Source organism: Chaetura pelagica, unplaced genomic scaffold (genome assembly GCF_000747805.2).
Source record: "Chaetura pelagica isolate M959 unplaced genomic scaffold, ChaPel_1.0 scaffold240, whole genome shotgun sequence".
Taxonomy (NCBI): Eukaryota; Metazoa; Chordata; class Aves; order Apodiformes; family Apodidae; genus Chaetura; species Chaetura pelagica.
In genome coordinates, this window is record NW_009951796.1 from 62,254 (window position 1) to 76,857 (window position 14,604).

General features: G+C 41.5%; 1 protein-coding gene across 3 annotated transcripts in view; it reads right to left on the reverse strand.

Moving 5' to 3' along the window:
- Positions 1-14,604, reverse strand: part of MAP2 (microtubule-associated protein 2) — a 65,005-nt gene that overhangs the window by 14,711 nt on the left and 35,690 nt on the right. For 2 of the 3 annotated variants that reach the window (XM_010007341.1, XM_010007334.1), the window contains exons 4-6: positions 9,160-9,221; positions 3,601-3,754; positions 1,302-1,645 (exon numbers count right to left, since the gene is read on the reverse strand). In XM_010007341.1, coding sequence (XP_010005643.1) covers positions 1,302-1,645; positions 3,601-3,754; positions 9,160-9,221 — 560 coding nt within the window. Of the gene's footprint in view, positions 1-1,301; positions 1,646-3,600; positions 3,755-5,101; positions 5,288-9,159; positions 9,222-14,604 lie in introns of all 3 variants that reach the window. The other variant, XM_010007326.1, reaches the window with a different exon arrangement.

Genomic DNA, 14,604 nt, shown 5'->3' on the forward strand with positions numbered 1-14,604 from the left:
TAACACCGCAAGGTACGGAATATTCTCTTTTTTTCAGCTTTTAATTGCATCAACACGTCTCTGAATTCTTGTTCTTTCAGACAGTGAGAACAGAAAATCCTGACTTGAGTCAGAACTGCAATCAGAATTACACATTCACTTTTTCTTATTCTATATATCTCCTTCAGCTTATACAACTTAAGCTCTGTACCTGCTTATTTAAATCCGGCAGCAAGAAAATCAGTTCAGTCTAATATCTATCTCCTCCCATAATCTCTAACTTGGTTGATTTACCAGGTTGGAGGCTGCAACCTTCACTAACATCATCACCCAACACAATGCATACGACACATAAAATGATACAGTAAAAGGTCATGGTGCTGTGCAATCCTACTAACATCTACCAAGGCTGAATTTAAGCTTGCTTGAACTAAAACAAATCTCTTTCATTTGCTGGTATTGATGAAGACTAAGCAAAGCAGCAACTGCTGAGACTCCTGCTGATACATATCTATGGCATGTAGTGCAAGCTCTTGCCTGAAATTTGTCAAGTGATCTCAGTGAGGTGTTCCCAGATTTCAGGTGACTAAATAGTTTTCTGAAGACTGAAGTCCTGGCCCCTGCCATTTAACACCACTTCAACAACCAATGTCTTTGGACAACAGAAGCAGCATTTGCAAGGCAACTCAAAATAGCTCTCATACCTATCCCAAAGATACAGTACACTTAAGACTAAATCACAGCACACTTAAGACTAAATCACATATGGATGAAAATGAAGAGTGGAGGAATCCTTACCTGCCCCCCTTTAGGCTGGTATTTGATGTTATCTGTTGAACCAATTTTGGACCTGACATTCTTGAGGTCAGGTAGAGGCTGATTAATAACTCGTAGCTGCTTCGGAGTAGCCGGAGATTTAGGAGGAGTGCGAATTATAGCAACTTTTTTCTCAGTAGGTACCAGTATGGCAGATTTGGGGGTCCCAGGAGTGTGGGGTGTTCTGGAGTAGCTGGGTGTCCCTGGACTGAAACATATCTATGGCATGTAGTGCAAGCTCTTGCCTGAAATTTGTCAAGTGATCTCAGTGAGGTGTTCCCAGATTTCAGGTGACTAAATAGTTTTCTGAAGACTGAAGTCCTGGCCCCTGCCATTTAACACCACTTCAACAACCAATGTCTTTGGACAACAGAAGCAGCATTTGCAAGGCAACTCAAAATAGCTCTCATACCTATCCCAAAGATACAGTACACTTAAGACTAAATCACAGCACACTTAAGACTAAATCACATATGGATGAAAATGAAGAGTGGAGGAATCCTTACCTGCCCCCCTTTAGGCTGGTATTTGATGTTATCTGTTGAACCAATTTTGGACCTGACATTCTTGAGGTCAGGTAGAGGCTGATTAATAACTCGTAGCTGCTTCGGAGTAGCCGGAGATTTAGGAGGAGTGCGAATTATAGCAACTTTTTTCTCAGTAGGTACCAGTATGGCAGATTTGGGGGTCCCAGGAGTGTGGGGTGTTCTGGAGTAGCTGGGTGTCCCTGGAGTGCCTGGAGTACGGGAGGCATAGCTTGGTGGTGTCCCTGGAGTGATGGCAGTGGAGCCAGGAGTAGTTGGAGTAGAAGTTCCACTTTTTCCTGTTCTGCTACGAATTGGCTCTGATCCTACACGCAAGAAAAAACGCACAGTATTCAACTCACAGAAAAACAGCCCTTCTTCCCTCTGTACTTCCCAAGAATGTGTGCCAAGGGAGAAAAAGCTCCAAGATGACTGTGCTAGTGGTGGAAGAGGTGGGTGTCTGTTGTATGTTGCTAATCAAGCCACCAGGGGTTACCTTGTCACGTGTGGCTGAGCTGGGAAGTTGCCCACACAGTGACTGAGCTCTCCATTCTGCAACACACTTGTGCTTCTCACAACACCTCTGGTTCCTGCAAAGCTCCTTAAACCAGGCACAATGCCTCAACGATTCCATCTTGGGGAAAGGACTAGAAGCACCCTTGGAATCTAACCTTTGGTACTTGATCTGACAACCTGACTAGCCAGTAAGAATGCTGTCACAGATTTCAACAGATTTGGGCATTAAACTAGAGAGTAAGGAAAATTCTGATTGCAATCTCAAATTAAAGGCTCTGAGTGCCTGGCTGCTGCTGGTCACATACCACTGATGGTAATCTGGTGACTGCAGCTGAACCCTGGGTGAGCATTCAGCTGATGAACAAATTATAGCTCTGTTGTGTGGATGGGCAGATGCCTCTCCTGTCCAATCACTATTTTTCATTAGTGCAGTGAAAGCAAGCAATTACAGAAGCCAACCTTGATTAAAAGTCACATTCTAGTTACATCTGCCTGCTAGTCAAAAATTAATACATACTGTAACGTTTTGTAGCGGCTCCATTCAGTGACTATGGCATTGCCAGTCCTTTTCACTGAGCACAAGAATCAGTTTAGTAGTGCTTTGTGCTTTCTGCATCCAGCTCTGCTGGCAACTCTCAAACACAAAGGAACAAAAACCAAGGTATCTCCATATGCTGCTTAAAGGAAAGCTTTGCTGAGAATACTCAGGGAAAGACCAAACCCAGCCCTGAAGCCTGGTAACCCCAATGCTGAACATAAGACAGTCTTGCACATATGTTTTCACCTTTATAACATTCAGAAAGTATAAATCCAGTGGGTCTCTCTAGAGCATCCAGTGATTTTTTTTCCAGCTCCCTGCAGCTTTGGTATATTTATTTTTCATTCTTCAACCCTTCATAACACTGGCAAATGCTGATGGCCTCTCACTGCTGCTGTGCCAGCTGAGAGTCACTCTGCTTACAAAGGGTCTCTGTGCTACCCTTGGAGCTTCACCCAGAAATTTCAAATTACTTCTTTTGTGGTAGAATTTAATAATCTATTTACCTTCAACTGTCATAAAAGGGGCTGAGATTGGTTTCAAAGTGAGAAACCAGAGGAATTCCTACTAGAAAGCAGGTAGCTAATTCCAGATTCTGAGGCCTGGGCTTATTCATCTAAAAGTTCTCAGGGCATTTGCTACAATTACGTTTGTCCTGTTATTTTTTCTGGCTTGTGATTCGGTAACATTGGTCCTCATGAAAAGGCCTTGCTAGTTTACTCTTCTAACTCCCCCCAGTGAGTCCCTCCACTGGCTAACATCTCAATTCTCAGCAGAGTTTCTGCCCTACGATTAGAGCACAGGGAGATCATTACTGTGAAACAGCAAGTCAGTGACTACAATATTAGGTTCACTTTTTCAAGATCCATCAGAGTATTTTATATTGCCTACTTCAGGTTTGTCTCATTTTTCTTCCTGCTGTTTTTAAGCACCCCGGGTTAACTGTCTCACCCAGGTTTGAGCTCCCTGCAGAGGCATCTTCTAATATTAGTGATTAGACTGAAGAGCAGTCCTAGCTCTGGGCATTGCAGACCATGGAAAGGGTGCATCCTATCCTGGTTTCAAGGTCTTGCTTCTCACAAATTTATATCTGAATAAAAACAGTCTGTGCAGACTTACCCCTCTGTGTAAAGGGCAGGGACCATGATGCTATGGCAATGGGACAAAACTAACAAGGATGAGAGACATTCACAGCAGTAGGAGAAAGTTAATCTGCAAAAGACATACGGGTGGTCCGTCGTACTGAAGAGGAAAGGGAAGCGGTGAGGGAGAGAGAGTTTTCCTCTCTGTCTCGGTCTCCTGACACACCTCTTCGAGGAGGAAGGATAGAGGCAGGTCTTGGTAGAGAGGAGCGTTTTTCAGGACTCTTGCTTACTCCATCCTAATAGTAGCAAAAAAGAAAAAAAGGAAGGCTTAGTTTTCAAAACTCACTCTCTGGGCTGTGATTTTACTCAAACTGTATATAGAGGGAGAAATCTCCTCCTGTGGGCCCACCTTACTTCTCACACAGGAAGCTGTGGAGATCCAGCCACTCCCATGCTCTGCCTAGCTCCCTGGTGCTTCTTTACCTCATCAAAACACCCAATAATCATCTTCTGAGCTGCTTAAGACAGATACAGATACTCTTGGCTCTAACTGTGGATGGATCCCACATTTGGTTAAAAGTAAAGGTGAAAGACAAAGAAACTTCCTGGAGCTCAGGTTTGCAATTATTTTATACATTTACCTTCAAGGCAACTGCAGTATTGCTGCCCAGAATACATCCCACACTACCTCGTCAGGTGAGGTGGGATTTTTGTGTTTTCAAATACTAACTTGTAGTTTTTAATGGGAGAAAAATGTTTAGCTACAGCTTATTTTTTGAGTGCAGGACTATTAATCCTGCTGTCTTCTCCCATTTCCTCCCATCCTCATCTTTTTACTTTTTGAATTCAGTAAATATGTTCGTTTCACCAGGGGTAGAGCAATGGATACGTATGTTAGAATATTTTTTAATTTATGGGATGGGCAGCCAAAGACAGTCTTGCATAAGTAGATTGTCCTCCCAAAGACAAGTATGATGATGGTCCCAATCAATAAGAGACACACAAAGCACAGTATTAGACAGAAAATGGAAGTGAACAATGAAAACCATTTCAAAATGGGAATACCAATCAATTCAGCATCAAGTAGATTTGAAACACAAGTGAAATGTAAACATGGGGAATCTAGGATGGACTGCCAAACATCTCTACATTTATACTGCAACTTCTTCAACGGGGTCCCATGCACAGACCAAACTCTTAGAGCATGTGGCTTCTGACTTTATTTCTGGCTATAAGAACTGTACCCTCTTACACTGGGGATTTAATTTATTTTCACAGAATGTTAACTGGTTGAAAACTACATTTTTTAAACTCAGAAAGCTGTTCTTTGCCACTTACCAACATGCAAATGGATGCAAATTTTTAGCAGTCAATAAAGCAGCATCCATATCAATAGAAGGAAGATACGTCCATCTAGTTATAACTTATTTCACTTATGCTTGCTCTGGAGAATTTCCTTTGGTTTTGTCCATTTTGCAGCACAAATCTTGTAGCCTGATAATCAGTTTTCCTGCCACTGTATGTAAGTAATCCCACATAAGCTTCACAGACAATTACTCACATTCAGTGGAGACAGAATGCGATCCATGGAATTCACCTACACATCTCCAAGCTAGCTCTTGCTACCAACTCTGCTACCTTACCTGAGCATCTGATTTTGAGTAGGGCAAGCAGTTTCTTGGGCCTGCTGAGGAGGGCCGTACATAATAACTGTCTGTATCGAGAAAAGTGGCCCTTTTAGTAGTTAATGAGCAAGCTGAGCTGGGTCTTGGAGGAAGCAATGACTTTGCTCTAGACTTTGAGGCAGGAATCTTTGACAAAGAGGCAGTCTAGTCATGAGAAAACAAACAAAAGAAAACACAACATGAAGCCAGACAAAAGGAAAACATATGCAACATGGACCCCAAAAAATGCCAAGCTATGAATCAATACTTTTCCTGTGTCTGGTAACGGTGTCAGTGCAGATCCCACATACATTAAAGTTTAATTTGAAAAGTGTGTTTCCATAATGAAAGTGTGTTGTCTGACTGCAACAATATGGGTCCGATCACAGTTACTGATTTTAGGAAGTGTCTTTTTCCACAGATGATATTCTTGTCGTGTTAATAGAACAACACTGGTGCCAGGTATGGCATTTAACCAGTACACCTGCTGGCTGGCTGTATTAGAAGCAAGTGCAGAACTACAGGAGCACCAAGAGATCCCAGTCCTTTATAACTAAGTTGTGCATTTGAAATGGATCCCTCCAGGCTACAGTCAAGAACACAACAGTGGGAATTGTAAAATAAAAGTTACACCAGTATTCCCACAAGGGCAGAATGGCATGACAGTATTGCTTCTTGTGCCACCATGTAGCCCAAACACTCTTCTGTACATCTGGTGTCACTATGTAAGAGTGTGGAGTCCTAGGATGAGGAAAGCACATATGGTTGAAAGGCTGACATCATATGTCATGGTGATCAGATACTCATCTGATTCTGAATAATGATATTAACCCATTGAAATAATAATCAAACAGCAACAGGAAGGCCTGAAAATTCTTTGTTGACACTTAGGAGCACTTAGATGCTTTGCAAAAAGGAATTACCTTGAAAGAGAAGAGAGCTACTTGCTGAAGTAACACATTCTTTTCTCCCATGGGTATAAATGATACTACAGAGAACACTTGCAAGGCTGTTATCATTGCAATGTAGTCCTGGTTCTCCCTGTATTCATACAAACGTGAAGTTGTATGTGGGACCAATCCCAATGGGCCTGCAATTACGGGATTTGGTACAGAACTTCAGCCATTAAAAAGCTGGTGTTTGATTTCAGTCACCTAGACTTGCCTGATGTTTCAAACAGGTGTCTGAGTTACTCCTTAAGTTGTCTTTCTCAGAAAGTAAGAAAAGAACTGGTTGTCAGCTCTCTGCTGACAGGCTTAGGGTACATACCCAGTCTACAGAAAACTGCAGCTGGTGTGCTGAATGTCACCCATGACATCATCTACATGATTGATGGTGAGTTGCAGAACTGTGCAACAAACAATTCTTACAGCACAGCTGAGAGGACTTTTATTGGATATCATCATCCATATCCAGCAGCTCTACTGAGCAAGACAAGACAGTAGTTGAAAGTATGAAAATGCTTTACAAGCAAGAATATACTCCTAGAATGAATTTTGCAACATATTTACGTTTTTTTCTTTAATACTTACTTCATTGTCTGCCAATACACAGAATAAAATCAGTGAATAATTATTTTAATCAGAAACTGAAAAGATGTGTTTCCGTCACATCAAAGGCTTCTCCAGACATTGTTCTATCTATGGGTCCCATCCACTTGTGAAACTCTGGCCCATATTTACAAATCCACTAAGGTGTTTATTGATGCTGAAACTGTGGAAGTAGTTTATCTAGGTTGTGTGGCTCCAAGAAGCAGACACTCTAAACATCTTTCACCTGTTTTTCTAAACTTGAGATGTAACTAAGCATGCACAGTTCAAGGCCCAAATGTTCACTGAATGGTTTTCACCTTTTTCAATTTGCAGGTTATGCAAAATGAGACTGGAAAATGCTTACAAATTAAAGACTCAAGGCACAGTGTAGAATCTTTGCCCTTTTCACACCATTGCATAGTGTCTTCCATGAATATGTGCATTTAATGGGGATGCTAAAGATGGATGACACTGATACCTTCCAGTGGAGCAGCTGGGGAAAAGGCATGACCTTGAGCTAAGACACTGCTCTGAGATTATCACAGTCTAGATCCCCTTGGTGTCCTTTAGGCAGCAAGACACCTTTTTGCATCAATAATAGCCGAAGAATCTGCCCAGGCAGATTTCAGTTACATGCACAAAGCTGGTGGAGCAAGCAAAGAAGACAACTGTCTCAATCCCTGCCTGTGTTTTAATCAGGAAGTTATTCTTACTCTCCATTAGCAATACACTGTCTTTGACCTCTATTATAATACACGTTGCCTAAAGTACCAGCTGTCCACTGGACAAAGACCGGTGTGATGCTTACTAAAGCTCAGGCATTGCTGAAGCTGGGATGCAGAAACCTCACTGTATTTCAGAGGTGCTCCTAATGCATGGCTGATATTCTCATCATCTCAGTACAGCAGGTACACAGCTCCTTCCAGCAGATGGAACTGCTTAGCCTTTCCTGAACTTGTTCTGCAAAGCAGTATGTAAACTGCAGTTTGAAGCAAGACTGACCAGATTGGATGATCTAACATTACCAGTGGTGAGGAAAAGGCTGCATTGAATGACAAAGAAGCACAGCAACAAAAAGGAAGAGGTCTTTATAAAAGCAGAGGTGAAGCCAAAGCACAGAAATGTCCAAGAGATGTGTGAGTGTGGCAAGCAGAGAAGGGAGGCAACAGGGAGAGAAAGTAAGCACAGACACACTTCTGATCTTTGCCTTAACATAAGGGACAGGAATAGGTCTACAGAAAGCAGAGAATGAATTTGCAGTGCAGGTACTTAGCACACTCAATGAACACAGATGACTCGGAAAATGGGCCAATATTGACGTATTTTGCATAAGTGTTGAATACTCCCGAAGGACAGACAGTATTAAACCATACTGTTGACTCATACCAGAAACTTGTCCAGATACTTCTCACTGTACCAGTAAAGAAGATCAGGCAGTTTCCCAGTTATGAGCTGAAATGAGTCAAACCTGACAAACCACGTGAAATTCCAGAACCCACGGCTGAATTCAGGTCTTAACTTCACAGCTCCTCCAAAGCTTCCCATCAGCTATGCTGCTATGATCATTAGCAATTCCTTATGATTCATAAATAACATGCAGCACTTTATGAGACAGAGTTTTTTGTTTCCTAGATAATGTATTGTCTGGTTAGACAGATGAAACAAATCAGCCATGGAATATATTAGGAAATATAAGGATATTCTTCATTGTTAATGATGGCTAACATCGACAAAGTACTGTTGTGCTGCAGATGTGTGTTAGCACGTGTCAGTGTCATGTAACAAAAAGTTGCACAGGGGGTAGTGAAAGCAGGTTGGTTTCCTGGGGATTTTGGAGTGGTGGGACAGGAAGAGCATACAGTCAACAAGGAAGCAGAGCAGAGTATTTGTCAAAGGAAACTCAGCTGAGAAGAGCCAGGCACAGGAAGCAGAGCAGGCTGCAGAGCAGCTGAAGGCGGGGCACGTAACTGTCAGGTTAGAACACAGAAATCAGTGGCCCAGGAAATGGCCGTTCAGAAAGCAATCAATCGCAGATAAAATGCTGCTGGGCAATAACTTGCAGACAGGAATGACCTCTGCAGAATGCATGGCTAAGTAATGGTGCATCCAAAGGCATCCCTTGAGTCCTGGCAGAGGGTTTCTGCCTGCACAGCAATCAAGCAAGCTGGCAGTATGAGCTGGGTGCTACAGAAAGGTCCAAGGTACAGTTTATTGCAGAGAATGATCTGGCTAAAAATCCTGAATGACATTCGACTGCTGCAGTTTGCAGTCTGAATGTGCCCCTATGCATCTGCAAATTCTCATCAGCTACTACCTGGGACTGTAATTCAGAGTTTATTCAGGAAAGGTGGTTTTAATTACCCTTTTAAATGAGTAATTAATAGGGCAAACAAATTCTAAATGTAACACAAATTTTAAATGGAACACAGAATTACTAATTTAACACACAAAGATCTGAAATAAGGACAAAAGGAGATTATAAAAATGAACAATCATTTTACTCACTGAGAGTTTTTCCTTTGCTTGTTTAAATACACCAGGAGCCTGGTTTGTTTCACCACCTGCTGCTGAGAGACCCAAAAAGAGACTTGATAGTTAAAAACAATAATAATAAGCATTTACACTTAGTATAAATGTTAGAACAATTAAATGCCCTGGAACTATTGAGCAAAGCAATTACCTTGTGAATTACTCTAAATGAACTGTATGCAGAAATGTACCTGCCTCAAAAAAATGCTGCACTCATCAATCTTGACGTAAAATGGTATTCCACACTTTTCAAACAAACCGAAATTTTGTATTCCTGTTCCCAGAAGCCCAGAAACTACAGTAACAAGTTCAATAAATAGCTGACAACTGTAAGAATCTCTAGTTCTGAAGGTCAATCCTCAGATATCTCAGCATCCTGACTTGCAGGGCTGTCCACTAAAAATCAGGCCCCTTTAAGTAATCCCCCAATGGAAATTTTGAGATGTCCCTGAAATCATCGCTTTTCAAAATATTACCCAACATTCCTAGTGGGAAAAGAGAGATTCACTGTTGAATGATCATCCTAATTGTGTCAACAAAGTCAGTGTGTCGTGGGTCAATTAAACCCTCAGACTTTGGCAATTCAAAATTATACCTGAGACATCAAGTATGTTAATTCAGTATTACATTCTTCTGATAAAACATGATTTGAAGCAAGATTTTTCTCTCTGACTTGGATTCCACCCTTCCAAAGAGTTTTGGAATGGGGCACCTTTTTGGAAAGCAGGTTATTAGTTTCACTCCAACACTAGGGAGTTATTTGCTACACAAAAACTAGATGTGAAATCTTTTGGCATCTGTGCTAGGATGCCCTTGGGAAATGCAGAAGCAGGACAGCGGGCACAGATTAAATCCTCTAGCTGCAAATCCAATTGTCTTCCCTTTGTAAACCAACCCTGACACATGGTACACAACAGAATTGATTAATTTTCTCCTTTCCCTGCGCAGTTCCCAGGCACAGTGAGGAGATCCCTGTTTTTTGGGTGGATTTGTTTGTTTGTTTTTTAAATTGAAGGAGCAAGAGAGAAAACTTGTGAGGAGGAAAATACTTAATTGTGTACTTCAGTTCTTCTGAATTTGTAGCAAGGGTAAGTACAGCACAGCCTTCCTGCATCACATTTTGTCACATCTGTAACTGCTGGTTTTCGTCTGTTTTGCATCTCTTCTAAATAACCACAAACAACTTTTCTTCCTTACTTACCTCCCTTGGTATTGAACCCTAGCCAGCCACCACTATGAAGTGAAAAGAACAGCTGTGCTGCTTGTGCTGACTTACCTGAACACACCACAACTTCTCTATCTGAACAAAAGATATCTGCAGGCTCTGCTGCCAGTTTAAATCCACAACAAATACGTTTTACTTAAGAGGGTGACCCCAGAATTGAACACAAGGATCAGAGGGCATACCACATAGTGACACCCACTCATAGCCAGGTGCTTGTCCTGGCCTTACCACCATAAACACTTCTTTGATGGCACAACTGCAGTGCTGTCTCACAGCCAGTGACAAACACCAGTCAGCTTGGGGTATCATTCATGAAACTATTCCAGTCAAGGCAAAGGCTTCACAACTCTTTCCTCAAGGTTGGCCATGCAGTTTATTTGTCAAATGGCAAAGATGAGTCTCTTGAAAAGCAGTCCCTCCTTTGTGGATATGGAACTGCCAATGCTTACCAGTAAAATGGGAACTTTTCTTCCAGTATTGAGGGGAGATGGGGAAAAGATGTAATTTCCCAGGCCTCTACAATAAAAAAAATGACTTTTTTGATAGATACTTGTGTCTTATAACTAGGCATGTTTAAGTCACAGTAAATGCAACATGGAGCTTTTAACTGACTGCAATACACTCAAAGTTGAATAGACTACACTGCTGAGGGACTTCAGGTGGGGCTCCACTAAGGTATCACTAAGGCTGACAAAACCATTCCAAATAGGACACACTGACAGTCAAAACTGGCTTCAAGAAACAGTGCTGTATTTTACATGAAAGGAAAATGGGAGAGAAATATCCCTCTAAATTCCAGATCCTGGGAAGAGCTGAATGACAGGTTTCAGCTCCAGGATATGTACGTTAACATATGGCCACCTACACTCCTAGGATATCACATAGCACTCCTCTCTTCCTCATGGCCTCTGCTCAAGTCCCATCAGTGAGTATAAAAAGACGAGGGAGAGGAAAATAAGGCATACTGTGAGTTTTCCATCAACACTGAGTATGAAGAAACATTGTAAAAGATATTTTTGTACACTTTCTGATGTGGTTCCCACTACCCTGCTTTAAAGACTAAACCTCAAAGTTCAACCTGCATTACTGAAAATGTTATGATCAATCTGGGTCCATTATTTTGGTTGTTCTCCATCTCAGGATTTAAATGTACTGGGAGGTTGTTTCTGTATTACACTTCTTCACTTTGACTAAAACATCTGCTTCACTTCGTATTGGAGTGAGAGAAGAAAAGCTCAGCCAGTTGCCGGGCAGCAGCATTTAAGGCTGTGGGGCAGGTTTCCTTATGTGAGTCTATGGCCAGAAGAGTCCAGAGGAGTTAGCAGCAGTACCTGAGGCAAAGACAGCAATGGCCACTTGACTGTAGAAGTGCAGGCCAAGTTGAGGACACTACAAAGCCAATACTTTTTTGCCCTGTTTCCACCATTTATTGAACCCCCTCAGTCTTTTGAAAGAAGATGTGAATTATGGGTTGTAACTGCTGAGCTGACCGAGTTCTGCTTCAGCAAAAAGCAAGAAATAGCAAGCTGAGTTGTCTTCCTCCCTTTTTGAAAAGCCCTCACTATTGAATAGTACTGGTTCAGAGTGCCAATTAGGACAGCCCAGAGGCTGTGAACTGAGGAGGAGCCATCACGCAACACAGAGGTGCTGGGATCAGCCTTTTCCTGGCTCCATTTCTTGTGAGAGGGGAAGTAAAAGTAACAGATTTACAGAAGAAAGGTGATGGGACCAACCATTTAGTTCCATTGTCCTCATGGAATACTAACTGGGAGACAACACACACTTCATACAGTTGAGGCATGATATTAAAGCAACCCTGGCATAACTATCCTTTTACTGTATTTTCACTTCCATACTGAGACTGGCCTAATTTTAGAACAGAAGTGACTCAATGGTGCAAAACCAGATGAGGGAGACTTCTCAGGAACACTATGAGCACTGCAGTGTATAACTACAGGATGGGTAATAAACCCTGTTCTGAATTTCTAAGCCATGAGAAGAGGCTATGTACTTCTGCAGAGCTGTGCCTGGCTCTTCTCTCAACAGCCCTAGCTTCACTCCTGAATGTCCGCAGCACGAGCACGTGGTTATGGTACATGACAGAAATCCTGGCCTCTTGTTGCAATTCTTCCCAAGATCACCAGAAAAGTCAAGATGTTCTTCTTTCCACCCTGAACTCACAGTAATAACACGTAGTATGACGAAAATGCTGAAACGTATTCTTTTTGGTCCTCTAAATAATGATACACCTATCAAGATGTAACAGGAATCATTTGTTTCATCCTTCAGTCCTCCTCTAGCAAATATTAAGTTTTGCTTGGAAAGAATTCGTAGGGCGAGGCCAGATTTCTTCTCTCTCAGCTTCATGCTGTATGTGGCTGGTTTCCCCCTGTGGATTTTGACTGTATAGCATAAACATCAGTGACAGATTGGGAAGTGTCAATGCAGGTAACATCAACCAACACAATGCAAGTCTGAAACACTTCTTATTATGCACGAGAGTAAAAAAGCAAAATAATGGAAATGCACACCATGGTTTAGCTGTCAACATTTTGCCACCAGGAAAAAAAAAACAAAGGCATAATTTTAAAAAAGAAAAAAAGGAACAAAATGATGAGCAGAGATTCCTATAACACCACACTACTATAAGCACGATGCCAAGTTACAACCACAGCACTCAGAGGCCCAAGCAATGACAAGCATAAATGATCATGGCCTCCATTAAAAAAATAAACAAATACCAGGAAAGAAAGAAAGAAGAAAAGAAAAATGATACAAAGCACTAAAAAAGCAATACTATTTGTGAAGATTAATATTCCTGGAAGAAAAATAAATAAATAAGAGAAGTTGCTACAGCCATGAGATTTACAAAAAAAAAAAAGAAAAAAAAGAAAAAAAAGTAAAATGTCTATGTTTGCCAGCCACATTGCATAACTGAACAGAATGCAGTCACCTGTCTGCTTCCGTTTAACACAGGAGAGATGAGTTGGTCTAGTATATTTGATAGCAGGTTTTAAAATGATTTTCCTGGAAGGAGAGTGGGCCTGAACTTCAGTTTTTTTAGCAAGTTCAGCTTTCTTATACACTGCTATGGACAAGAAAACACAGAAACACACAATCAGGAAAAAAAACAGCAAATAGTTTCATATGACAACACACCGAGTGGCAGGCCCACTGCTCCACAACTCCAACCCGACGTGTCGCTTCTACTGGGGTGAACGAATGCAAGGGCAGAAGATGGGGAGCACTGGTGCATAAACCTCAGCTCTGGGTCACCCAGTGACCAGTGGGGATGCCTACAAATTAAACAGGACTGGTGGAGCAGTGAGCCTTGCACAGGGCTTTTCACAGTTGCACAATGTCTCATTAAAAAGACCTACAGTTAATATTGTTAAAGTGCACATCATCTACAATAGAGAAACTGGATAGTACAATAGTAATAAATAAATAAGTAAATAGAAATTTAAAAAATGGTAAGAGGGAGTATTAAATGAACCTTTTTTCCTTCTCACTTCATCCCTGGAGAGTGTGCTAGGTTCCTTTTTAGCTATTTTCCTTTCAGGAGTAGAAATCCTGCCTCTCCCAGTTTTAAAAGGTTTCTCTTTTTTATGCTTATCGAGAGATGATCTTCGCAATTCTCTCTCTGCCTTCTCCTCTTTAGGAACAGTCTCTAACTGTTCAGTCATGATGCTCCTATCATCATCTGTAGGATCAGAGCAAATTATAACAACAAACAAAAGATTAGTAACAAATGTTAACAATACTGTGGTGGAGCAGGGAAAAATAGTTGAAGACAAAGCAGATGTATTAATAAAAAGGGCAGACTACCATTTCTCTGAAACATGCTGAGATTACTATTGCAACTATAATAATTTTGCTTTGTTATCATTATGATTTTGAAAGAATAGTATTTAACAGACAAAACAGAAAGGATAATGCACACCTTGAGTATCTGCCCAGAGACTGTCTGTGTCCATGATGGAGTCATCGATTGTTGTTTCATCTTTGTAATCATCACATGTCTCTGTCTTGTAGTTGGTAAGCAAGATTTCTTCTCTCTGGGGTGAGGCAGGAGCTTCTGGGGAGCCCTCCTTGGGCTCAACTTGAATGTCAGCCACTTCCTCAACCTCCAGCTCCTCTTCAGCCTGGGAGTCCCCTGTTTCAATGTCTTCCTGATGAGTGGCAGGAAAACGGAC